The sequence below is a fragment of the Botrytis sinoallii genome, assembly GCF_014898435.1.
Source record: "Botrytis sinoallii strain Bc 23 chromosome Unknown BSIN_026, whole genome shotgun sequence".
Classification (NCBI taxonomy): Eukaryota; Fungi; Ascomycota; class Leotiomycetes; order Helotiales; family Sclerotiniaceae; genus Botrytis; species Botrytis sinoallii.
Window position 1 is genome coordinate 206,876 of NW_024066053.1, and position 25,228 is coordinate 232,103.

At 41.8% G+C, this 25,228-nt stretch overlaps 5 protein-coding genes across 5 annotated transcripts; 1 reads left to right on the forward strand and 4 right to left on the reverse strand.

Annotated features, from left to right (window-relative positions):
* Nucleotides 1–12: 12 nt before the first annotated feature.
* On the reverse strand, nucleotides 13–1,784 carry EAF02_010575 (uncharacterized protein; the record flags this gene model as incomplete). Its single annotated transcript, XM_038906623.1, has 4 exons — nucleotides 13–405; nucleotides 528–1,187; nucleotides 1,257–1,350; nucleotides 1,417–1,784. 4 exons carry the CDS (start codon nucleotides 1,782–1,784, stop codon nucleotides 220–222), a joined length of 1,308 nt encoding a protein of 435 aa, XP_038753493.1. The 3' UTR covers nucleotides 13–219.
* Nucleotides 1,785–1,924: 140 nt separating this feature from the next.
* On the reverse strand, nucleotides 1,925–2,314 carry EAF02_010576 (uncharacterized protein; the record flags this gene model as incomplete). The annotated part of the gene is made up of 1 exon (XM_038906624.1): nucleotides 1,925–2,314. One exon carries the CDS (start codon nucleotides 2,312–2,314, stop codon nucleotides 1,925–1,927), a length of 390 nt encoding a protein of 129 aa, XP_038753494.1.
* Nucleotides 2,315–3,510: 1,196 nt separating this feature from the next.
* Nucleotides 3,511–4,337, forward strand: EAF02_010577 (uncharacterized protein; the record flags this gene model as incomplete). Its single annotated transcript, XM_038906625.1, has 2 exons — nucleotides 3,511–3,972; nucleotides 4,068–4,337. The coding sequence occupies 2 exons, from the start codon at nucleotides 3,511–3,513 to the stop codon at nucleotides 4,335–4,337; spliced, it is 732 nt and encodes a 243-aa protein (XP_038753495.1).
* Nucleotides 4,338–5,389: 1,052 nt separating this feature from the next.
* On the reverse strand, nucleotides 5,390–9,012 carry EAF02_010578 (uncharacterized protein; the record flags this gene model as incomplete). Its single annotated transcript, XM_038906626.1, has 3 exons — nucleotides 5,390–6,642; nucleotides 6,691–8,549; nucleotides 8,870–9,012. The coding sequence occupies 3 exons, from the start codon at nucleotides 9,010–9,012 to the stop codon at nucleotides 5,390–5,392; spliced, it is 3,255 nt and encodes a 1,084-aa protein (XP_038753496.1).
* Nucleotides 9,013–11,441: 2,429 nt separating this feature from the next.
* On the reverse strand, nucleotides 11,442–16,232 carry EAF02_010579 (uncharacterized protein; the record flags this gene model as incomplete). The annotated part of the gene is made up of 1 exon (XM_038906627.1): nucleotides 11,442–16,232. One exon carries the CDS (start codon nucleotides 16,230–16,232, stop codon nucleotides 11,442–11,444), a length of 4,791 nt encoding a protein of 1,596 aa, XP_038753497.1.
* Nucleotides 16,233–25,228: the final 8,996 nt, after the last annotated feature.

Here is a 25,228-nt window from a genome sequence, read left to right on the forward strand (position 1 = left end):
ACCCAGACTCCAAATTTTTCCTTTCCCCTTTCCTTCCTTCCTTCCTTCCCAATCGCAAAATTAAATCATACCATGCTAGGCTTATACTCAAACATACAATTTTATCCATACTGTGTCATTCATTCCACCTATATACCATAACATCATTTTCATCTACCTCCTCAAAAGACTTCTTTCCCTTATGTTTCTCACAACTCCTTCTTCCTTGCTCTTTTCTCCTTACTTTCTAAACCCAAGTTTCGGCAATTTAATCCCTATCGTTATAGCAAAAGACAGAATACCTACCACCAACGCAAATACATACGCGGCTTTTAGTGCTTCGGCGTAGGAATCGATGACTTGGTCTCTGTAGTGGGGTTCTAGACCTGCTACTGCTTGGACTGAGGAGCGGACTGCTTCGATGACCTATTTAATTATTGATTTATTAGTTTTTCTTCTTCCAGAAAAAAATGATAAAATTCTAGAGAAGATATAGAGAATCATAAAGAAAATGAATGAAAAATGAATGAAAAATGAATGAAAAATACCTTCTCCTTATCCGGTCCCACAACATTCGTATTCAAGAATCCCACCAACGAATTCTGCACAATCAGCGAACTGACCGCCACCCCCAAAACCTGTCCCATGCTCCTCCACAAAACCAATGTCGTCGTGACAACCGCTTGTTCCCCCTGTTCGCTCACGGCCAGAACACTCATGAAACTTCCCGGCATTTGGAATCCTTGTCCCATGCTCGATGGAATCAATAGTAATACGTATACCCAATTTGGCAATGAGCGATTCATAGCTACTAGTCCTATAGTTCCGATGACATAAAGAGAGACACCGAGGACCAAGGGGGTTTTGAGGTTGCGCGTCCAGGTGATGAGGAATCCGGTGAGGGTACCGATTGCGCTGGCGGCGATGGAGGGGATGATGAGACGGAGACCGGATGCGGTGGGGGATTCGAGGAGGACGGCTTGGAAATAGAGGGGGATGTTGAAGAGGACTGCGTTGATTACGATGGCGCCGAGGGCGTTGCCGATGATGAGGGAACCGCGGGGATTGTGGGTTATGAGGGAGAGGGGCATGACGGGTTGGGAGGCATAGTATTCGGTTATGATGAATAGGGGGAGACCAATGATAGTGAGGATTATACAGGTGAGAATGAGGGGGTGTGTCCAGGGGTAGATATTACCACCGAGATTCTGATGAGTGTTAATTGAATTGTACACGCAAGTAAAAAGAATTTGATAGGCTTTTTGGAAGGCACTTACAATTGCGAGTATGAAGAAAGTAATAGTGGCCATTAGTAACAACGAACCTTTATAATCAAAAACACTCAAAGCCTCCTTCAACGTTTTCTTCCCCCTATTCAAACCCAAATCATTCGGGATAATAAACACGAACAATCAAGCAAAGAATCAACCCTGGGACCTGAACCCCAAATTCCCATCTCCATCCAAGATGAATCCGCCATCGCAACCACCTAGTGCCGCCCCCGAAGCTGCTCCAATCCCAAAAACAATATTCAGATATGATTGATACGCTCCGCGGATCTCGATGGGTATGAGATCACTGGTGATAATCGATCCCATGGACATGACACCCCCCGCACCCAATCCACAAACCGCTCTCGCGATGATGAAACTCGTCATACTTTGAGCAAGAGCACACCAATCGTCGATACCAAAAACAAAATCATAGAGAAAATATATGGAGGTTTTCTTCCCATGGCATCGGAGAGACGTCCGAAAATGGGTTGGAAACTGGTGGATGTGAGGAGAAATGCGGTGGATAACCATGATGCACTATTAGACGCATGAAAATATGAAGTGATAACTGGATGACTCGAAACCATGATTGTAGAATCAAATGAAGATAATGTATATGTTAGAAGCACACCGCCGAAAATGAGCCAAAACCTCTTTACTCCAACGCCGCCTTAAAAAGGTGATTTGGGTTCCTCGTCATCGTCCTCGATGGTTTCTCGAATACTCCTAATAGAACCAGAAATGGATTTCCTTCTCGTGCTTACACGACTTGAATTTCGAGATCCTCGTTTGGCATGGTGATGAATTCGGAACTTCGAAAGCATAGATGGACTCTTGAGGATTGGTTCGATTCCTATAGCTGTAAATGATGTTGTTCTCGATAACATCAAATCGAATTCATTGGGATCGACATCAGTTCCTGTTGAATCGCCATCATCATCCACCAAGACTTCTTCAATCGCAGGTGTATCATTTCTGGGTGGAAAGAGGAGTGGTGTATTCTCTGTCGCGGTATGGGATGAGGTATTTGGATCATCAGCTCGATGATTGGTTTCCGCCATAATTTCTCTCCTCTGTGCGAAACCGATAATACTCAACAAAGTTCAAACAAAGTCAATCTGCAGAGAATGGAGATCAACACACATATAGATGCACCCGCACTCCCAAAGCGAATTCGGAGTCACCGCCCAATGGAGCAATCATTTTTTTCTCGACACCCTCACAATCATCTACAAGGGAATTGCTGACCCCAAACTCCTCCACTTTCCTCCAGAGGTTAGAGGGGATGGGAAATATATAACCCTGTGACCCTCTATATAACGCAATCGTGCTACGAAAAACCCTCATCCCTTTGGATCCCCAAAGAAAAGAATTCACCGAGTGAGTCAGTCCCGCTTTCATACATCGTATAGTAGGTACATACACACAATGCACCTAGAGAAAAGAGGAAACCGAGATTTGAGGACATGCAATGTTCGAAGAGTTGCAATTGCATCCATCCACCAGTGATACCCGTCGCACCATAACGGGTGAAGGACTTTCGTGACGGGGAACCTATCAGCGCAAAGTATGATTTTCCCGCTTCATCTCTTGGGGTGGGATGGATGGCATATATGAAGATTTCGATTATTCATACAATTGAAAGTTATGTTTTCTGATTGAACAGGTCTTATCATGACTTAGAATGTGACCTTTTTATTATTATTGACTACCTTCGTATCTATATCTTAAAGACGGGATCCCATTGTAGAACACTCTCTATCTATCCTATGAACCCTAGGTATCTAATACAATACAATCAATCATCATCATGCAAAGGGCGCGAATCAACAATCACTCACTACATATACCTACAACCCCAGGCTTTCCACTCAAGTATTCTGCATGCAAGCATGGATTTATTGCAGACCTCGGGAGCTTCGAGTATGCTACCGTACGTACGGATAATATTCGGTTGAATACAATACCCGTTATCGATAAGAGAACCCACCGCATACCGAGCCAAAAATATCCCGGAGCAATATCGGACTTGATATCAAACAGACAATCTGTTTACCCAATATTAATTCAATCTTTTTGACTTATCTACCTATTCCATACAAGTTAAATCAAATAAACCATTGATTTTCAAGATCTCTCTCGCTATCATCTTGAAATTCACACATTCTCTTTCATCTATCTATATCTATATCTCTATCTCTATCTACCTTCCACAAACATTTAGCATACCCCCCCATCATATCCTATCCCATCCAGCATGCCCTCCCCTCCCCTCCGCATCGCCATCCTCGAATGCGACACGCCCCTCCAAAACACCAATTCCAAATACGGCGGATACGGCGGGGTATTCACCTCACTCCTCCAGCGGGGGGCCTCTTCGCTCTCCCCTCCGCTCCCCGAAACCTCTCTGCAGATAAGTAAATACGATGTTGTCACCGCGCAGGAATATCCCTCTCTCTCCTCCATCGACGCAGTCCTCATTAGCGGATCGCGACATACGTCTTTTGATTCTGATGCGTGGATCGTGAAGCTGGTGGAATTTGTGAAGGGGGTGTTGGCGCAGGAGAGAGTGCGCCTGGTGGGAGTGTGTTTTGGACATCAGATTATTGGGAGGGCGTTGGGGACAAAGGTGCAGAGGAGTGAGAGGGGGTGGGAGGTGAGTGTTACGCCTGTGGAGTTGGACGGGGAGGGGAAGGAAATTTTTGGGTTGGAGAAATTGGTATGTTTATTTCTATTTCTATCTCCATTACTTTGATTTCATACATGAATTGAGGAATTGGGAGAGGAGGGAAACCAAAACTAACAAATCAAAAGAACATATTCCAAATGCACAAAGATATCATCTACGAATATCCGCCCGAAGTCGAACAATTGGCCTACACAGATAAATGCGCCACGCAGGGAATGTACATCAGCAAAAGACTCATCACCGTCCAAGGACATCCGGAATTCACAGAGGAGATAGTGCGGGAATTATTAGAGGCACGACATGCATCGGGGGTTTTTGACGATGAGACTTACACGGATGCGGTGGGGAGAGTAGCTAAGGAGCATGATGGTGTGAAAGTAGCGCAGGCGTTTTGAATTCATCATGGAGGATTAGACTGAGATTCTTTTTGGGTGGGGATAGTCGTATAATCCACTATCGGTGTACAAAGCCATTTCTCAGGAAATTCCCAATATTTACTCCATCCATTGAGCATTCAAATCATAATCATTAAATAACTCTAATCACTCAATCTATCCTTCTCACCCCTTCCCTCCCTTCCCATCCCACCCCATCAAACTCCACTCCTCACCCTTCAAATCCCCATCCCACACAATCGCCTAACGATTCAACCCTTTTCCCCCTCCACATCCCCATCCCAGTCCCATACGCAGAAGCGAGACTTGTTGAAACATCCATTCCATCCATCCATCCATTCATCTAGCAAGCAAGCAAGCAAGCAAGCACATTGATATAAAATAATCTTCCAAGTAAAATTCACATTCACATTCACATTCACAAATAATGAGAGTTTTCAAAGCATACCTAGGTAATCCTAGTCTAGGTATTTCTCTTTTTCTCAAGCTAAAGCTAAAGCTCAAGCTCAAGCTCAAGCATCATATCATCTATCTATCTCATCCATCTCCTCTCATCTCCTCACATCCCTCACATTCACAACCCTCATTACCATCTCCACCTATCAAAAACACAAAACATAAAAATATAAGAATATAAAAATATAAGAATATAAAAATATAAGAATATAAAAATATAAGAATATAAAAATATAAGAATATAAAAATATAAGAATATAAAAATATAAAAATATAAACAAACAAACAAAAGAATCATCATTAATAAAACAAAAAACACCTCTCCAAATCCTATTTACATATTTACATACACCTATCCATCCATCCATAAAATCCATCATTCAAAGCATAAAAAGAGAAAAAAAACCTCCAAATCCCATCCACATGCTAACCAACCAAGCAACCAACCCATTCCTATATCCCGAGGTATTTCCTTTCTTCCGTGGTGTGGTATAAGTAACATCTCTGCTTCGTGTTCCCATGGTATCAATCAAAAACTCTTCTTTTCCTTTCCTCTTTCCTCTGTGCATCATCCCCTTCTTCGTTCGCATACCTCCTTATACATTAATTTTCCCCTTACTCTCCTTTCCTTCATCCCTATCTCCCCTCCTCATAAATCCCCCACTCCCCCTAATTCCTCTTAACCGCATCCCCACACTACTAATCCCCTCGCTAATCCCCTCACTAATCTTCGAACTCCACCCTCCCATCCACCTAGGAACCGTCATCGTCAACCTAATCCTACCCTCCACAATCGCCTCCACACAATTAATAATTCCAAACGCACTCGATCCCACCGCTCTAAAGAGCGCCAGAGCCGCCACCGCCCACAGAAGAAACGTCAAGTAATAGTTCGTCCCCAAGTGATCCGGTCCATAAGCTTCACTAACAGCCATTGCCAACGTTCCATTTGCAATCATCCAGACGAGGACCATGTACGTACGAACACTCTTGTAGTAATCTTCCTGCTGTTGCGATTCCGAGATGGGAGGCACGGGGACCTCGAGTCTGTCACGGAGATTGCGAAGCGCTTCATCATAGCCGGAATCGATATCGAGTTGCTCAGAGGGCATTTCGAGTTCGACTGTTTGACCTTTTCCAGAAGCGGCTCCAAGATCGTTAGACATGACATTGTCACCTTTAGTTCCCCATGTGACATCGTGGGTATTGCAAAAGGCGTAGACTTGAAGTGTACAGATGTAACTTGGAAGAAGAGCAAAGTAAGAACCAGAACTGGTGAACATATGCCAAGGATCGAGATAGAGGAAAGACATGAGGAAGTAGAGGCCTATGGTTGAACAAAGCGAGACGACAAGATTGGTGAAGAGATTATTGCCGAGTACGAGACTTTTGGCATTATCGTGAACTTCTCGGTAAACGATATAAATGGTGGAGAAGAGTGTGTATATCATGATGATCGAGTAAATGATCATGGACATGTAATATAACTTTCGTGCTCCCTGTGGCCGATTTCCCATGGATAGAATGAATTGTGTGGCGGTGAGAAGAACACAAACATATTTTAGGATATAAAAAATATATTTTCCGATACTGTGACCAAATGGATCCATATTATCAACAGATAGCGAACCGGCAATGAAGTAGAAGGTAAGGTAGAAATTGGCCAGAGAAAAGTAAGTAAAGAGGAGTTGAATGAACTGATAGATAAATTCAATGTGAAGAAGGATCTTTCGTCCAAGGGTATGATCAGTATGCCACACTTGTTTGAAGTGGGCCAGAGAATAAACAGCTGCGAAGAAAGCTCCATTGAGCCATCTTCTTCTTTGTGATACGAATTCGGGAACAGTATCTAAGAATGATCAGTAAACTCCACAACAAAAATAGCGATTCAACTTACCTGGCACATCAGTCTCTCCAGTACATCCCTTCACATATTTCAAGACCCATCTTTCATCTCTCTTAGCCACCAATTCCCAACACAAAATACGATCCTCAGCCAAATACATATTTGCCGTAAAGACATCTGCATTTTGACCATGTAGCGTTTCTCCCTTGAAATATTGACTCAAAGGACCATGACCCGTATGATCATTCTGTAAAGCATGATATCTGTATGCACTCAGTGCACCAGGCAAAACAGTAATATAACCAAACACACTCTCAATAGGTTTATCAAGAATATTCGACATCTTATATTCGAAATTTTGAGACGCCACCAAAGGATTAAGAAGTCCCACCCACCCTTTACCTTTCATAGCTTTGATTTCTCCACAAGCACCAGCGACATTAGAGTCGGTATCAAAAGCTTTCCACAAATGATAAAGTGAATTGCCTCCAGGCTTCGTACCCACATCCAACATGATACAGATGTTCGGCGTGAGAGCTCTTCCAAAAGCATTGAAGAACCAACGATGAGAATTCAATTTCTTTGCATTCTTTTCCTTGAGACAAAAAAGCATCTGACAAGGAACAATTCCCTTCTCAGCACCTTTGAACTTAAGGTCCGAATCCAAAGAAACTTGAGTCGTATACTCATACACATGAGCTTGCACTTCTCTCCCATTAACCAAATTCTTAGCAATTCCATCTTGATAAACACCCATGGCAGCCAAAGCATCAAGTGTTCTCGGATGAATTTTCTGTCTACCATCCGAAATAATGGCAACCACAATTTTTTGCCATCCATTCTCTCCCCACGTTCTAGATTTCGATCGAGAACAGAAATGTGAGATATTTTTCATAACAGCATGCATCGTTCTCGTAAAATCAATTTCCGTCTCGTTGTACATGGTAATACAGATGAAGAGTTCGGTTTCTCTAGCCGTGGCTCCCATATTTTGACGTAATTTGTAACCTTTCGCTACAAAATCATCGGGATCGCATGTAACGGCTGTATATCGCATATGTGTGAATTCGATTTCATCTCTTCGTGGCAAGAAACTGTAAAGAATAGTAGGGATTTTACACTCCAAAATCAGTTCTCCGTTAATAAGTTTGACTTCTCGTTTTTTCATTTGAGTCGTCCTATTGGCACCTCGGCGTTCTTGCTTTCCAGAAGGTGCGGGCCCATAATGTTCGTAGTCCTTTGCACTTTCCATGTCATCAGCAAAAGTCGAATACGATTGTCTCGACCTCATAGTTCCTCTCACGTCCCTCTTTTCCGGCCCAAAAACATCCTCATCCAACATTTCTTCTTCATAATCGTGTTCGAGTGGTATGTGAATCGTAGCGTCATCTCCAAATGGTGACCGAGCACCATGAGCCGCAAATAAAGGCGCCGGAGGTAATGGTCTTCTCGGACTCCCCCCATAAGCTGTTGAAGGTGTGCCAGGTCTTGGACTTCCATTCAAGTCTGATGGCTCATATTGATAACCCATTGGAGGCGGCACGTTGAATTCCGAAGAATTCCTCTCTTCTCTAATGGGAGACCAAGTTCGCGTGGGAGACGCTCGACCGGAGGGTGAATATTGTAGAGGGGAATATGGACGATATGCGCTTTCGGGGGGAGGTAAATCTGGGACGTTATCTATAATTGAAGGCGCCCTGCGATGATCGTCGTATGTGGTTGCCGTAGGAGGTCTTCTATGGTCATCGTAGGTATTAATTGAAGGAGGTCTTCTATGGTCGTCGTAGGTATTCATTGATGGAGGACGTCTATGATCGTCATATGTATTTATTGAAGGAGCTCTTCTATGATCATCGTAGGAATCTGTGGACATAACAGAAGCTTGATAAGATCTGCGATCGGAGGAAGTACTAATATTTTTCACCAGTGAGCTTTTTTACCTATCAATTGCGATTTCAGAGTAGACAAAGGGGAGGAAACCGGGTGCCTAAGAGATCTTCGACGGGAAGGCCATCTGGAAGAACCGGCAAGAGATGCGCGATGTCATTGGGGTCATGGGCACTCATAGCTGTCGCTGATATCTCGACTTCTGTTTGCAACTTGCAAGATGAGATGACTTTCTCTTCTTTCTCGAGAGACGCGAGATGCTCTGGGGGTCGCCACGGACACGGCTGGAGGGGGTTTCCTGGGAGATAAATGAACAGCTCGCGGAGCGAGTGGTACTACATACGGACGGGTATCGGGATCATCGTAGGAAGTTAACAAACGAATTTCGGAGCCATGTCGATTGTGACCTGCAGGTATTGAATCATATTCATCTGGATATGTCTCTGAATACATTGGAGGCATCGAGGGCGTATTTGAGCGATCCATATTTAAAATTAATGCTTATTGTGAATTGGGGAGTGAATTTTGCGACGGAAATGCGCCAATTCCAATCTTCTTTGGGGGGAATGCGAAGGAATGTTTACGCTTCCATGAATGGATTTGGAATGGTTTGCGTGCGAAGCGAATGTTTTGGTGTAAATATTGATATTCTTTTGGGGAGGTTGAGTCTCAGAATTGGGTTTTCCAAGGTTTCTTTGGATTTGGATTCGGATTCAGATTCAAGTTCGGATTCAAATTCAATTCTCCAATTCCAATTCCAATTCCAATATTTGCAAATAATAAAAGTATAATGGTAATAATTATCAAATGTCAAATATCAAAGATCAAAGATCATAGACAAGTGGAGAGAGGAAGTGTGGTTGGTATGTAGGTACAGGACGGGGACAGGACAGGACAGGACAGGACTTTCTTTCGTAGACACGCAGCATCCGATTTTCCTCTAGGGCAGACAAGGCAAGGCAACGGGCACGCAAGCAAGCAAGCATGGGAGGGAACGAGGAAACGAGGGAAAAGAGGGTAAAGAGGGTAACGAGGGTAAGGAAAAATGGATCAACATCTCCACGAAATGGAATGGCGGGAGGACCAGTTGACGGGGCAACGATGCATTCGACTCAACTATTCAACTGTTTTTTTTGCTTCCCAGCCACGTTTTCGCGTGCTCCAGCTATTAACCATGCATATCTGGTATCCATCCTAGGTACGTAAGATAGCTAATAAGACTGGACAACCAACCAATCCCATCCACCAATGCCATTCTCCGCGAGCTCCGGAGTCCGTTACATACATATATCGACATGCCAATGCCATACCTACCTATCGTACATAGTACATAGTACATACTGCCAGGATATCTACCTAGGTACCTACTCCGTCGGGAGAGTACATACTACACAGCCATGAAAATGGAGTCGACGGTAGACCATACCTACCTAGCACCTACCTAGTATTACCAATCTACATATCCATCTAAAAATACATTTATACATTTCGTATCCTATCTATCCCCTTTTTTTCTAATCATTCATTGTGTGTTTGTTTACTTGTCTCGAGAGTGTATACGCGTACCTAGGTAGGTATATAAAATAGGGTTTTCCGAAGCGATCGATGATGAGAAGAGAGAAGCGATTAGTCTCATTGTTATATAATATAATACATATACGGAGAAGTAGATGCATGTCAGTATGATATATACATACCTAGTACCTACAAAGAAGTAGATATATACCAGTACTAGACACCTAGCTACCTACTAGGTACTCATATATAAATCACATGAACAATCTACCTAATCAACAACGGATACAGAGTAGATAAAGTCCGTGAGAGATCTAGAGCTAGAAAACCCACATACCTACTGGTAGGTACCTAGTAGGTACTATCTAGAAACGATAGTGAGATGAAAATGATAAGATATGATACCGGTATTAGGTACGGAAAATCTGTCTTACCTTACTGCTCACTGTTCGCTCGTCTATCTATGTTATGTAGGTACTGGTACTCACTCAGAAAATCACCCCTCACTTTTAATTCACTTGTTTCACTCTTCACTCATCGATTCATTAATAAGCATTCTGCACAATTCACAATTCACAATTCACAATTCACAATTCACAATAAATTCCTCATTCATTCATTCATACCTCAGGTATCCATCCATCTATCTACAAATCTTCCCCATCTATCCATCTTCCCACCTTCCCTTCCCTCCCTCCCCTTCCATTCATCCTCCCTGCTCTCCATAAAATTATTACTACTACATTTATATATCCATCCTATAACAAAGCGCGCATCCAAATTACATTGAATAAAACAAACAAACAAACAAACAAAACATCAACATCAACATCGACATTAGGTAACATCACCTCAAAAAATTTCACATACCAGGTATCTGTGCTTGCTTGCTTGCAACGGCTACAACATCTTTCACTCTTTAAAGAAACATCCGCGTTCGTAGGATCGTAAATATACACAAAGGTTTTTAAATTCATCCTCGTTTATCGCCGAGTCCTCTTCCCCCAAGACCTCAAATATCTTTCTCTCTTTACTTCTCCTCTTCTTCTTCTTCTCCCTCCAATTCCTCCCTCCCCCGCCTGAATTTTATCCTCCTCTCAACATGAATAGAATAAAAACCTTCCGTATCAAAAAACCATACCCGAAATATTAGGAACGTTTTTTATATAATGATGCAAAGAAGGGGGTATAAAGACGATACCCAACGCCCAATGACTTGAAAATAAATAAATAAGGAAAAAATGATGAGCGTATTGCTCTTCTTCAGACAGATGCTGAGATTTTGGAGAGGATGTATATGATACAACGAGATGAAGTTCTTGAGATTACCTTCATATGTTTTGAATTTTGGGGGGTATATGTTTGTGAAGAAGAAATTAAATTGACCTGCTTGACAGTCTTCAATTCCATCCCAATGAATTCTCCGCCATCATTGGTGCCGAGATTTGTTGTGTACGTGCTGAATGTCCTGCACTTCTTCCACTTCCTCCACTATTTCTATCGGTTCCTCCAATACCAGGTGTCAAACGTCCACCAGACATGAAAGCACCACCAGTGAAAGCACCAGATTGTCTCATTTCTGATGCATTCATGATCGAGTTGGATCGACGATGGCTAAGCTTACGTTTCTTATATCTTCTGGCGATGAAGAACATGGCAGCACCATAAGCAGCTGCTGCACCTGCTGCTCCAACAACAATACCAGCTGTGGTACTCTTAACCTTGGGCGAGGTATTTTGAGCATCAGTATTGAAGACACCACTATTGCCTGAAGCACTAGTAGTTGCTGCTGAGCCAGAACTATCAGTACCCGTTCCAGAACCACCTTCAAGAGTTGATCCAGGTGTTAATGGAATAGAAGGGTTGATATAGCTAACAAGTGTGCTAACTGAAGGATCGGCATTGTTGTAGATGGCTGCTGTAGGTGTATGTAAATCAAGTTCCAATGTGCTGACCAAGTTGGTGGGAATATAAGCGAGTGCCAAAGTTGTGATGTATTCCAATTGAGATTGTGTATTATATGGAATAAGACTGTGCATAACAACTTGTTCTGGCTTAATTCCTAATCCATTGGCAATACCTATTGGAAGGTATTGGAAGATTTGTGCTGATGAAAGTGGGGTGGCAACAACAAATGCATAATTAAGTTGGAAAAGGAATCCAAGTTGAATCAAGGTAGAGTTTTCTGGACTGGTTGGAATAGATCCACTGGGTGTAATGACCTTTGGTAAAGTTGTAGCAAGTGCAGTATTGGTAGGAGTAACTTGATGGGTTGATGAAGATTGAACAATGATGGTTTGTGGAAGCCACATTGATGTAGCGTTGTTTGTAGCTGTTGGGTAGATTGTGAGAGGAGCTGTTGTTTCACTAGCCGTTTGAGTCTTAACAACTGAAGTAGTTACTTTCTGAGTGGGAGAGGCAATTGTTGATGGAGTAACAGTCGTCGATGGAACGGAAGTAATTGGTGCAGTAGTAGCTGAACTTCCAGAGGTAACAGTTGCTGACGAAGCTGCAGTTGAAGATGTATCAGTTACCGTTGTATTTGGAGTTGTTGTGGCAGAAACGGATGTTGCAATGCTTGACAGACTTGAGGCAGAAGCGGAAGAAGCAGAAATTGAGGTATCGGTGATATTGGCTGATCCACTGGTCACAGAAGTTGCAGAGGAAGTCGATAAAGTAATAACTCCTGTTCCTGAACTGGATGTGGTGGTAGCAGATCCGGTTTGAATACTGGTGGAAAGGCCAGTTGTAGATACTGCAATCGAGGTCTTATTTCCACTTGCAGTGGTTGGGAGAACAGTTCCTGAAATCGTAGAAGAAGATCCAAGGCTAATGGATGTACTTGATACAATATCTGTTCCAGAAGTAATAGCTGTAGCATTTGGAGCACCAGTGGCAGTTGATATATCACTTGTAATCGTAGCAGATGATTCACTGGCAGTGCTAGAGCCAAATATACTCGATATTATACTTCCCAATGGAGTAGAACTGGAGGAAGATGGAGTAGTAGTACTAGCTGCGGTGGATGAGAGATCTGTGGAAGAACCAACAATGGAAGTAACACCAGAAATGACGGAGGATAACAATCCTGTGGCTGATGCACTTTCCGAGGTGATTGTAGCCGAGGCAGATATACCTGTTCCGCTGAGAATTGTTGAACTTGGGGCACTAGATAAATCTGACGTGATTGATCCAATTTCAGAGGTCACATTGGAAGTAGCAGAAGAAAGATCCGAAGATAAAACTGAAGTAGCCGAGCCAATGTCCGAAGTTACTGATCCGAGAAGAGAACTAATACCGGAAAGAAGACCAGTTGATGTTGGGGCAGAGGATTCAGTAGCAGTAGAGCTAATTCCTGTAACTGGGCCGGTAATTCCTGCAGATGATGCAGAAGCACTCAGATCAGTAGCGGTAGTAGTTGGTAATGTATTCGAGGTTTCAGATGCCAAGGCAGAACTCAAGTCGGAAGTAACTCCAGATAGAAGGGATGAAATCAAATCTGTAGCGGAAGCAGTATTTGAAACATTGGTACTGTTCAAAGTACCTATAACAGATGCGGAATCAGTAGCTTCTGTTCCGGTAGCTGAGGCAGTACTAGTTGTAAGTAAATCAGATGTGAGAGATCCAACATCCGAAGTTACAGATGACAAATCAGATGTTACTCCAGATAGAAGAGATGATAGTAAACCGGCTGGGGCTGTAGTAGATGCAGATCCACTTGAAACACCAGTTGCAGGTCCAGTAATTCCAGCGGAAGTAGGAGAAGCTGTAGCACTCAAATCCGTGGCAGATACACCTGTGGTAGCTCCAATAATACCTGCCGAGGAAGCCGAAGCCGAAGCGACAGAATCCGTAAGGGAAGTCAAGGAAGTTGGAAGAACATCCGAGGTAACGGAAGATACCAAGGAAGATACTCCACCGACCAAGGATGAGAGTAAATCACCGGGAGCTGATGACGAAGCGGCATCTGAGCTGTAGATTGGAGCGGTTCCTGTTGAGGCTCCAGTAATTCCAGAAACTGTATTTGAAGGTGCTGAGACACCGGTAGATATTCCAGTAATTCCAGCAACAGTTGTTGGTGCTGAACTATCTGTAGTAGCAGTGTTTGAAACTGAGATATCTGAGGCAGCAGTAGATGGACCAGTAACACCAGCCAAAGTAGTTTCAGAAGAAACACCTGTAGCAGGTCCAGAAATTCCAGCACTTGAAGTTGCAGCTGATGAATCTGTTGGTAAAATAGCACTCGTTACTTGAGATACTGCAGTTCCTAGATCGGAAGTCACACCACCAACTAGACTGGTTAATCCAGTACCAATGACTCCCAAAAGACCAGATGATGAGTCAGTTGGAACAGATACTGGGAAAGTATTTGTATCCGAAGGACTTGCAGTGATAGTACTTGAGCCGGATAAAACTCCACCTGGTCCAAAGGTGATTCCACTAGCTGAAGAAGTAGTGGCTGAAGTCACCAATGTACTTTGAGAATCGGATTCAGAAGTTGTGGTAGGAAGGAGAATACCGGATGGGATTAAACCTGTAGAAGCGACAATTGGTTCCAGAAGGTTTGAGCTTGAAGAACTATCTACTGATGCGACTGAAGATGGGGATACAGTTGTACTTGGAGCTGAACCAGTTCCAGCGATATCACTGGAAGATGCAGATTTGACAGTGGTGGCTACAGAGGTTTCAGAAGATTCTGAGGATTGGGCAACACTGGAAATAACGGTTGGGGCTGTACCGGTAGGTACTCCAGAAACACCCGAGACGGTCAAACTTTGAATTGGAGTCTCGGTTGGAGTTGGAACTGAAACTGGCGCAGTTACTGATAAACCAGATCCAGTAGATGCTCCAGTAATACCCACAACTGAGCTCGAGGATGGAATTGAAGTCTCGGAAGCAATACTTTCAACGGAAGTTGGGACAGTGCCAGTGGATACACCAGAAATTCCATCAACAGTGCTTTGGGTTGAAGTTTCGGTAGCGCTAGTTTCAGTAGGTTTTGGGGGTGTACCTGTTGATGGTCCAGAAATACCAAAATCTTCGGAAACGGACGTGCTTGAGACACTAGAGACGCTAGTGGCGCTGGTAGTTATGGGTACACCGGTGGGAGCTACAGTTAATCCAAGAGAAATATCAATATCAGTGTTGCTGGAACTGCTGATTGGTTCGACAGCCGATTTTGTAGTAACCGATGAAACTCCGACGAGAACATAGGAACTGGTGGATGATGGGCTAGATACTCCAGTTGATACTCCAGTAATTCCATCCACGGTTGAGCTAGAAGAACTAATGACTGTAGGAGCCGATACAACAGTTTGGGATGTACCAGTAGATGCTCCAGAAAATCCAGCATTGGAGCTTGTCGCAACAGATTGTACTGATGAGCTAATGAAAGTCGAACTGGGTGAAGTGGTCGATTCAACGGATGAAATGCTGGGTTCAACTCCGGTCGAAATACCTGTAATTCCATCCACAATTGAAGTCGAAGAACTGGTAGTCGTGGGTTCCGGAACACTAGTAGTCGTAGGTACGGAAACGATGGTTTGGCTTGTTCCAGTTGATGCTCCAGTATATCCAGCATTAGAACTTGAATCTGTACTTAAAACTGAACTTTCCGTCGTTGATTGAGCACTTGGCGATGAGGTTGTTTCAACAGCCAAGATCGAAGTTGAAGTCGAACTTGTCGTTGGTGGAATCACGGGAACTTCACCAGATCCAGTTCCTAAAGTCACAGTACTCATAACTAGAATTGTTGTGATATCATTTGAAGATACATCACTAACGACGGTTGTACTCAAAGGTGGAATACTGGAAGGAATGCTTGTAGTAGTAGGAATGATCGTAGTTGAACTCGACGACAAAGGTATCGATGTCGTAGTTGTCGTTCCTAAGCCAAGTATAGAAGAGAAAGTATCCAAGAATGAATTACTTGAAGATGCCCTCTTATTCGTCGTAGTATCTCGAGTTCCATCATCTGATAGTGGATCTTTTGTGGATGAGAATGAAGATGTAATTGTAGATTCATCCTTCGTATGCGATGTTTGAGCTGGTGTATTGCTTGTAATGGTATTGTTTGAATATATTTGTCTTTTGACTTCTCGTGGAAAGTAATACTTTGGTCGATCCCCTTCTGCGGAGGCAAGTGAGGAAAGAACGACCGCGGAGGCCAAGAATAGCGAAGGTGTATGCATGATTGTTAAATTTATCTCAATTTATTTCGAACTTATTATTGAGATATTAGTATTTGAAAGTACTGGACGAAAGTTTAGATCGATCTAAACATAAATTAGTTGAAGCTCAAAGTTGAGTACGACGATGGCGTTAGTTGATGAAGAAGGGCCGCGGCCATCAAAAATGAAGATAGAAGACTAACTGTCAGGGCGAATAAGTAATAACGAGTGTACTTGACAAAATGTCAAAGAGTGTATCTATTGATAATTGTCATTAGTATGTTAACTTATTGAATATCGCATGAATGATCAACATAAATCTAAAGGACAAGCAAGGTTTGGACGATAGTTTGCGAACGATTTGATATCGCAACCTCAATTCGAAGAACGGTCATCATTCAAGCCGAACCAACATTTTCCCTCGCAAACACTCTTTACTTTTGGTGAACAAATATCGACTCACATCTTAAAATTAATTGTATCGAATCGTATATGAATAAATCGCGAGTCTTTAAAGGAGTGTCGTGACGATAAATCGTCAATTGTTTTTTGGGTGGGTATATCCTCCTTTCACAACTTCGAATCGAAACCAAATCATCTACGAGCGACCATTATCCATAAGCCTCCGGAGGCTCTCACGATTAAAGATGCTGACAATCTCCGACGAGATAATATCGTTCGATCAACCTTCGCTTTCGAAATCGATTGTTGGTTATTGTATTCCTGATGAGGTGTCGAGGGTTGGGTATAGAGAGAGTGTGGAGGTGAGGTCGGAGTGAAGAGGTGGGCGGTGGAGAAGGATGGCGAGGAGGAGGTTCAATGGAATGAATGAATGAATGAATGGATGAATTGAAGTGGCCTCGATTTCGTGAGAACCTTTTGCCTTGGGGCCTTGTGAAGCTTTCAGTGTGAGGATGAGAGATTTCTGTGGATACTCTCAAGTTGTGGAACGTAGGCGTACGGGCCAGGGAGTCAATTTACTAGAATTATAAAGGTTAGGTAGGGGGAACGTCCGTTGTATAGACCAGGAACCAAAAAGATAGTATGCCAGGGGGCCGTGAGATTGATAGAAAAAACGGGAGGAAGAGAGAGATGGTGTAATTGTGAATACAAAGTAGGAACTAATAAGTAGATAGATTGAAGCACGAGCACATTTCAACATGATATTGTATAACCACGGTAGACTTACGGATGATATGATGGGAGTACGATGGAAGTACACAATACACCAAAAGGATGTATTGAGATGAATGAGGATGAGATTCTATTGTAACTATGGTTACAATCATACAACTTCTCTAATGTGAGATGGCAAGCAAGCAAAAGGAAATACCATTAATAAGATGTACAAAATACTCATAGATGAAACTAAATCCATAAAAAATCAAAGTATGTTATTATGGAATTGTTTCTCTATGCATCTACCGATACATCTTGAATTTGTTCATAAAAATTATGTATTTTCTATCTGGTCAGTCGTCTTGTCTTTGACTTACTCATTGCCTACGCACTCCTCTGTCTATCCCTCTCTCTCTCTCTCTCTATCTCTATCTGATCCATTTATCTTTGCCTCCAAGCCACCAGACAATCATCACCTATTTAGCATTTTTCCTTACCCCGTGTTACTTTCGCCTAAATACTAACCCAGTAACTTGTCACTTTTAGCCACCCATTAACCAATAGGGTCTAACAATTGGTCTCTAGCGTGTTTGAAATAAGCCTTTAATCATACTTTAATATCCGAATACATGAATTAAGGTGTATTATCGTACTATGAAAACAAGGGGCCAGGTCAAACTTGTAAGGGAGGCTTTCAAGGCTTTTTCTTCTTCTTTCCACCTGAGCATTGAACAACAGTCAGTCAAGTTTCATTTGAACAATTCATAAATGTGAGAGAGAAGAAGGGAAAATAGTCGGCAGTTGTTTCAATGTCAATTAGAATTTGTGATTCAATTACTTCTTACAAGGCTAGACAAATAACCTAGTAAATTTGTTTCCTTACGCATGGGATTATAATGGTTCATGAACATGGTAATTTGGGGATTAATGGTGGGATGGGATGGAATAGAAACAACCAATCTGTTTGAGATGAAAATTGTAATCTTATATTTTATATAAAAAGCTGTGAAAAATATTCATCTCTTTCATAACTTTTCATCATTTTTCTTTCCTTTTCTTTGCTTTCCTCTCCTCTCAAAAGAATGATATGCAGCTCCGCCACTTCCAAAAATGAATGTGATGAACGACATCACCGCGCCAATATTCCAACAATTGGTGAAAACCTCCTGCTTTATGCATTGACAAATTGGCAATGCACATTCTCTCTCGGAAAATAGATTTATTGATTCTATTCAATTCTTTTGAGGCCAATTCTGTGGCCACCTTACTCAATGAGTTAATCAACCGAGTTTTTCCCCTTCATTTCGATACTTTCGTTTACACCACCAACATATTGACAACCAAACCATAAACATAGACATAATTTCCAATCGTCGCTCTACTACTCTTTAACCTTCAATCTATCGTGAATCGTGATTAAACATCTGACCATCATAACGTAGTTTGTATATCATCTTAATAATTCTCCTGGTGCAACAAGCTAAGTCAAAGTCTATGACCCTACTCAACGCTCAGGTCCCTGGAAAGATTATGGCGTCGATCATTTGGTCTAAGAACCATCTCTCTTCTCTAATGAGAAGCTCTCCCCACATACAGACGGAGTACAGTGGTACACATATCACAAAAATGGAGTACATACACATCATCACACACACCCTAGGGCCTACACCTAAGCTCTGTGTTCAACATCGAATACTCTCCACTCTCGCAATCCACTCTCTCGTTCCAATCCAGCTATGGTTAGTTTGATCATGCTCCCCATCTCGCTCTTGTTTCTGTCCCAGGAATCGTTCCTGTATCTAACCGCTAGATCTAGGTACCTTTTCACATCTTACTCCATTCTCCATACCATAATGCGTGCCTAGGTATGCTCTGATTCGTGCATCTGAGCTACTAGTCTTACTGTATGTCAATAATTAACGCGCAGTGACTGAACCTACGCAATCCGATCAAAAGTCGACATGACATACGGGGTCTGTATGTGAAAATAGATACATATTCCTATAAATATTCTCTTACTTTGCCTATCCAATCGTAGGAAATGTCTGTAGTGCAGAAGAATAAAATGATATTCGGAAATTATGATATCTGAGCAAATCCGAGCAAATCAACATTTTTTTTACTTTGCAGTCTGTACCCTTCATATCAATAAGTAGATTCAAAAATCCAGAAAGGTCCGAGGCATGTATATCAATAGAAGATTCCGAAGGGGAAGTCGTCGCAATGCGGAAATTGTCATCAGATTTACGACCTACCTAGGTAAGCTCAAGAAACCTTAATTCCTCTCACTAGAACAAATATCAAATATCAAATATCTCATAGTTTTACCCTACCCTACCGAGCCTACTCCCCTACTCCCCTACTTTACCCTGCCCTACCTGACAAGTTCCCTAAAACTTACACGCGGAAACCATCAATTTAACTCAATTCTCCGGTGTACACTTACTTACACTTACTTGCTTGACTTGCTTAACTCACACTTGGGACAGGAAGCGGCCGAGCGAGTGAGCCAGCCCAAAACTAAACAGTCCTCAAGCTAGAACACATACCCATAATCGACCCCAAAACCATTGAAGAGAAGTCGGAAAAATGCCAAGAACACCAGCGCTACGAACTCCCAACTACAAGCTTGAGAATAAAATTACCATCAGGTCTTTTGTGCATACCGAGTAGAGGATTCAATCTTGTGCTCGAAACTTGATGTTTTTCTCTTGTCTGTGAGCCGCAGAACCTACAAAGCGTAAATATCTCTCTAGTCTGATCTTGGTCTCGATCTTTTTAATTGCCGGCGGTGTGATTTATTGGAAAGTATCTTTCTCGGTATCTATTCTATATATCTACCGATAGACGCCCTCATAGATACGATTCAGACGAGAGAGCGGATGTTCGTCTGAACTTGTCTCGATCTTTCTCTCATGAGTAAGTGAGTGAGTGAGTGAGTGAGAGTCTCATCTACTATCTACTAGGTATCTATCACAACTTCAACGATCAATCACCTCAACAGACTAAAAGAAATGATATGACATTCCTTTCTCTCATTGATCATCTGGATACATACATACATAACTTCGTGAAGACTACTCAATCCAGCTAGCCTAGCTACACATACAGGAATGCAGATCAAAGATACACATCTACGTACCTACACGAAACTACACACAGGACCACACACAAGACCACACACTCCTCTTCCCCGTTCGTGGACATGGCGTCATATACAGTGTTTCATCTTTTGCACATCACTGCTCCAGTTCCACATTCCATCCATTCATCCGTATGTATTTCAAATTTCACAATACTCTGTAGATAGTGTCCGTAGCCAGCTCTCCAAGATATACGCCATATGCATTATGGATATACCTAGGTATCTATGTACCTATGTATATTGTGATACAAAGGGAACATTCTTCAATCCTTCCATCCACACGCACAACACTACTACAACTAGAAATCCGATACCAATACATTCCTTCCTTCTTTTCTTCACATTACCACATTTTTTGTTTCGAATTCAGCTCTCCCCCTCTCTCTCCAAATCCACAATCAAAATCCACAATGAAACGAAACAATCCGCCACCTTCCCTTCCTCCCCTCCCCTCCTCCCGTGCATACTCCCAAACTCCCAAGTCCAAGCACACCCGTCCAATTTCCAAACACGAAGGGGAGCTCCTTGTCACGTATCCATTTGTTTCTCCTCTCGGATTCCCAGATTCCTAGATTCCCAGCTGTGTAGTTTTCACGACTGGGTTTTTAGGGTTTGCTGAGGTGTGTGTGATGTATATTATATCATATTAAAAAAGAGAGAAAAAAAGATCTCGTATTACAACTTGTGAATATAGTAGTACTGTACTCGTACTGTAGATTGGGGTTCAATTTGCTGTATTCTGATATATTTGTATGTACATGTGTATATATAAAGATTGATGATCTGATCTGATCTACTCGATCGCCTGATCGATACATGGTGCTTATTCTTATTCTTATTCTCAATATCATACCTACCTGTCTACCTGTCTACTATTTTCCTACCCAACCAATTCTATTCCACAGTACATCATTCATTGAGCAAGCCGAGTTACCAAAATATTCATTATTCATCTATTCTTCTATTCATTTACTCTCACGTAATACACCCATACTATACAAAATCGGCAGCGTACCAGAATTCTCTTTCTCTTGGCTTATATCCATATCCTCCTCCCCTTCTCCACCCACTTCCCACATCCTCCTAGGTACCTACCACTTGTTTCAGGAAATGAAAGAAAGAAATTTTTCAGACGAGACAAGTTTATATACGATAATATGATGAAACATACCTAGTGAGTTCATCCAATCTATCTCCATCTATCTCAAACCGAATTTCTCAATTCTATATCGTGTCTTCTTAATGAAAAGTTTTCATATCCGTTTCGTTGGTTCGTCTCATCTTTTTCTTTTTGTGCTTCTTTTGCTTCTCTTTTCTTGTCTCGTCTTGGTATTGCGTAATATACATGATAGACATGGATGACATGTTACGATGTGGTATCATATAGAAGCTATATATACTCACTATGAAACACAAAGTATGAGATACGTAGTGGATATCCTTCGAATGTGAGCGGAAATGCAAAACTCATTTTTGTTTATCCATTCCAGCTTTCGTATGTATATCAAGCTGTGAAGATTTGATAATAGTATACTTTTTCCATAACCACGTGGCTGCTGTATATCATCATGCTTCTTTATTTCATGGTATATATCATGTACATGAATCAACTGCTGATTGTATACACATACCTCTGTACCTCCATCCCAATTCCATATCCCAAAAAGCACAATAACCAACCCTAAGACTAAAACATGCCATCCCCTCCACATACATTCTCCCCCCGAGAATCGATTCAAAATCCCATCATATGCTCATAATCCACCACTCACAAGGTAGGTAGGTAGGTACTTTACTCTACTCACAATATCGCACTTCTACATCTCCATCTCCATCTCCATCTCCATCTCCAACTCCAACTCCAACTCCAACTCCAACTCCAACTCCAACTCCAACTCCAACTCCAACTCCAACTCCAACTCCAACTCCAACTCCAGTTCCAAATTCCAGTTCCAAATTCCAAGTTCCGCTACTCTCTCGAGTTTTCCACGCGCTTGCTTGCTTGTTTGCTCGCCCTCCTATGTTTTCAAACTTCACATGTATGATTGGGATTCAATGCGATTCTGCTCAGTATCATCATGTTCATTACATACAGATGTAAGATCTTACATAGTATATATACTTATCTGATTGATTGATTGATTTAATTAACGTCCTTTTCTCAGTCCAAGACTATTTAGGACGGCTAGGCTTTAAGAACCTAATAACTGCTAGTGGATATCTATAGTAGATATATTCAATTTGGGGGAGTAAAAACAAATACTGGGGTGCTATACCTAATCTCTATTCGGAATGCAAATAGAGATTAAATAGTCTTTATTCTCTGAGATACTTTCTTCCTCACTCTTTCTCTATTCCTAATTCAATTAAAGCATCCCAATATCCAATTTCTCTTTTTAAAATCCTAAATCCAATTTGCTATCCCTCCCTTTCTATAAAAGACAAGAGTTATCCCCTCCCAAGTTGCCTTCAATATAGCAAAGGATCCTCTTACTAGTGAGATAGCAGAAGAAGGCATTACTCTTCTCTATCTTTATCTCTTTTAAACTAGTCTTTTGTATATCTTCATAAGCTTGATATCCTCTAGCTCTTATTAGATGTATATAGTCGAAACTGTTGAAAATAGTGGGGCAGAGCCGAATCCTAAGCCCTATTGCCTACATACAAATCAATTCGGAAATTCGAAAATTAAAAGAAAAACGTTGTATTGTATCGATGCCCAGAGTATGGTATTAATTTGAAGGCGATGGCATTCTCTGTATTGTATCGTTGTAGTATTCGAGTGGCTGAAAGCCAAAGGGTATAAAAAAGGGTTGTAGTACGAGTAGAGCGGCGGCAAGCTTTATATCGAAAAGACTCTTCTAAAAGAAGAGACTTACTGCATATCATATTTCTGTATTTGAAATAGTAATCGATAATAGATGTTGAATCTAACCGGGGCTTCCGTAACCTTTGTATCCGTGTCTAAAGCTGGTATTCAACTCTTTGTAGGTATTGCTGTTGTAAAATCGTAATATAATCCTTTGCTATATCTCTAAACCTCTCTCCTTCCAATTCTTCCAATTCCATCTGCGACTCAATCTTAGCTCTGCAGACTCTCAAGAGAGAGCTGGAGGTTCGTAGGATGCACCGCGTACAGGTGTTGAGTCTTCGCATCCCTATATACTTATCTAGATTACCTAGATTACAGTACATAGTAATTTAATCCTCGATACTCGTCTTGTTTACTCATCTCTCTTCCGTTTTCGCTTTTATAAAAGGCGCTCGTGATTCATCGATCCCCTTTTCCGTTCTCGTCTCATCCAACTGGCATCATGTAATAGGTAGGTAGGTATCCAATACATGTAGACGGCTAACAAGACAGTATATACTCTCGTAGAAACTCTCGTAGAAACTCTCGTAGAAACTCTCGTAGAAACTCTCGTAGAAACTCTCGTAGAAACTCTCGTAGAAACTCATCTATCTTGTCCTAGTTAGTACCTTGTCCTCAACTCAAGCAGAAGCAGAAGCTCAACTCAAACCTCAAACATAAACGCAACTTCAACCCAAACACACATGTCCACCCATTCTCGTTACTTTCTCCCCAAACCCTAACTCCAACCCGATGAACACCAATAGATTCAATACTCACCTCACCTCACCTCACCTCACCTCACTGTATGAACTTGAACTTATACTTGAACTTATACTTATACTTACTCAGTACATATATAAAATGCACACCCACTTCGTGAACCGTGTCTAGGTACTTTATACGAAATTGCTATCATGGAATTTGAATTTCGATTTCGATTTCGATTTCGATCTTGGCGTGTTTGCGTGTGTGTTTGTGTATGTTTTTTTATTATATTCATGTTTATATTCATATTCATATCACGACTTACATCCCTTCATCATCTATCTCTTTTCTATGGGTTTGAACATTCTAAAGAGTATAAGGACTATCCCAACTCTCTACTCTCACACGAAGAAACCCCACATCATCTAAACCCTCCCTCTCCCTCCCTCCCTCCCTCCCTCCCTCCCTCCCTCCCTCCCTCGCTCGCTCCCCATTCACTCCCAAAACCAACTTATTATCATCATATTCTCATTCCCATATAGTATACACACATCCACTCCTCACTCCTCACTCCTCACTCCTCCCCATCCATCCACACATCCATCCCTCAACATACCATCAGCTAACATACCATACCATTACAAGAATCTTCTAGATCATATATACCACACACATACACATACATACATATACATATACCCCACCTACCGAACAACCCAAAGCAATCCGAGTAAGTATATCTATTTCCCAAGTTTTTATTATCTATGTAGATATCACATGTGTAGATAGCAATGAAGATAGCAATGAAGATGAAGATGAATCTCACATGTGCTATAGAGATCTAGGTTGTGATATCAGGGTTGGGTTCTTGTGCATACCTATCTAGATATTATATGGATATGTAGTTATTTTTTCTGAAAGGTATGGTATAGTATGAGATGAGATGAGGTAAGATAGTGCAGGATGTTATGGGAGGGGATGAGATGGGATGACACGATATGAAACGAGATATCAAGTATCAAGCTGGACTCGATATTTCACACGTGGTGAGAGATGGGAGAGATAGTGTAGTATTATAATATTATATTCGATTGTACTGCGTCACCAGATGATTACAGTTGGGTTAGGGTTTATAGCGAGAGAAGGTAATACGTGTATATTACAGTCATGTATGTCTGAGAAGTAGTAGAAGTG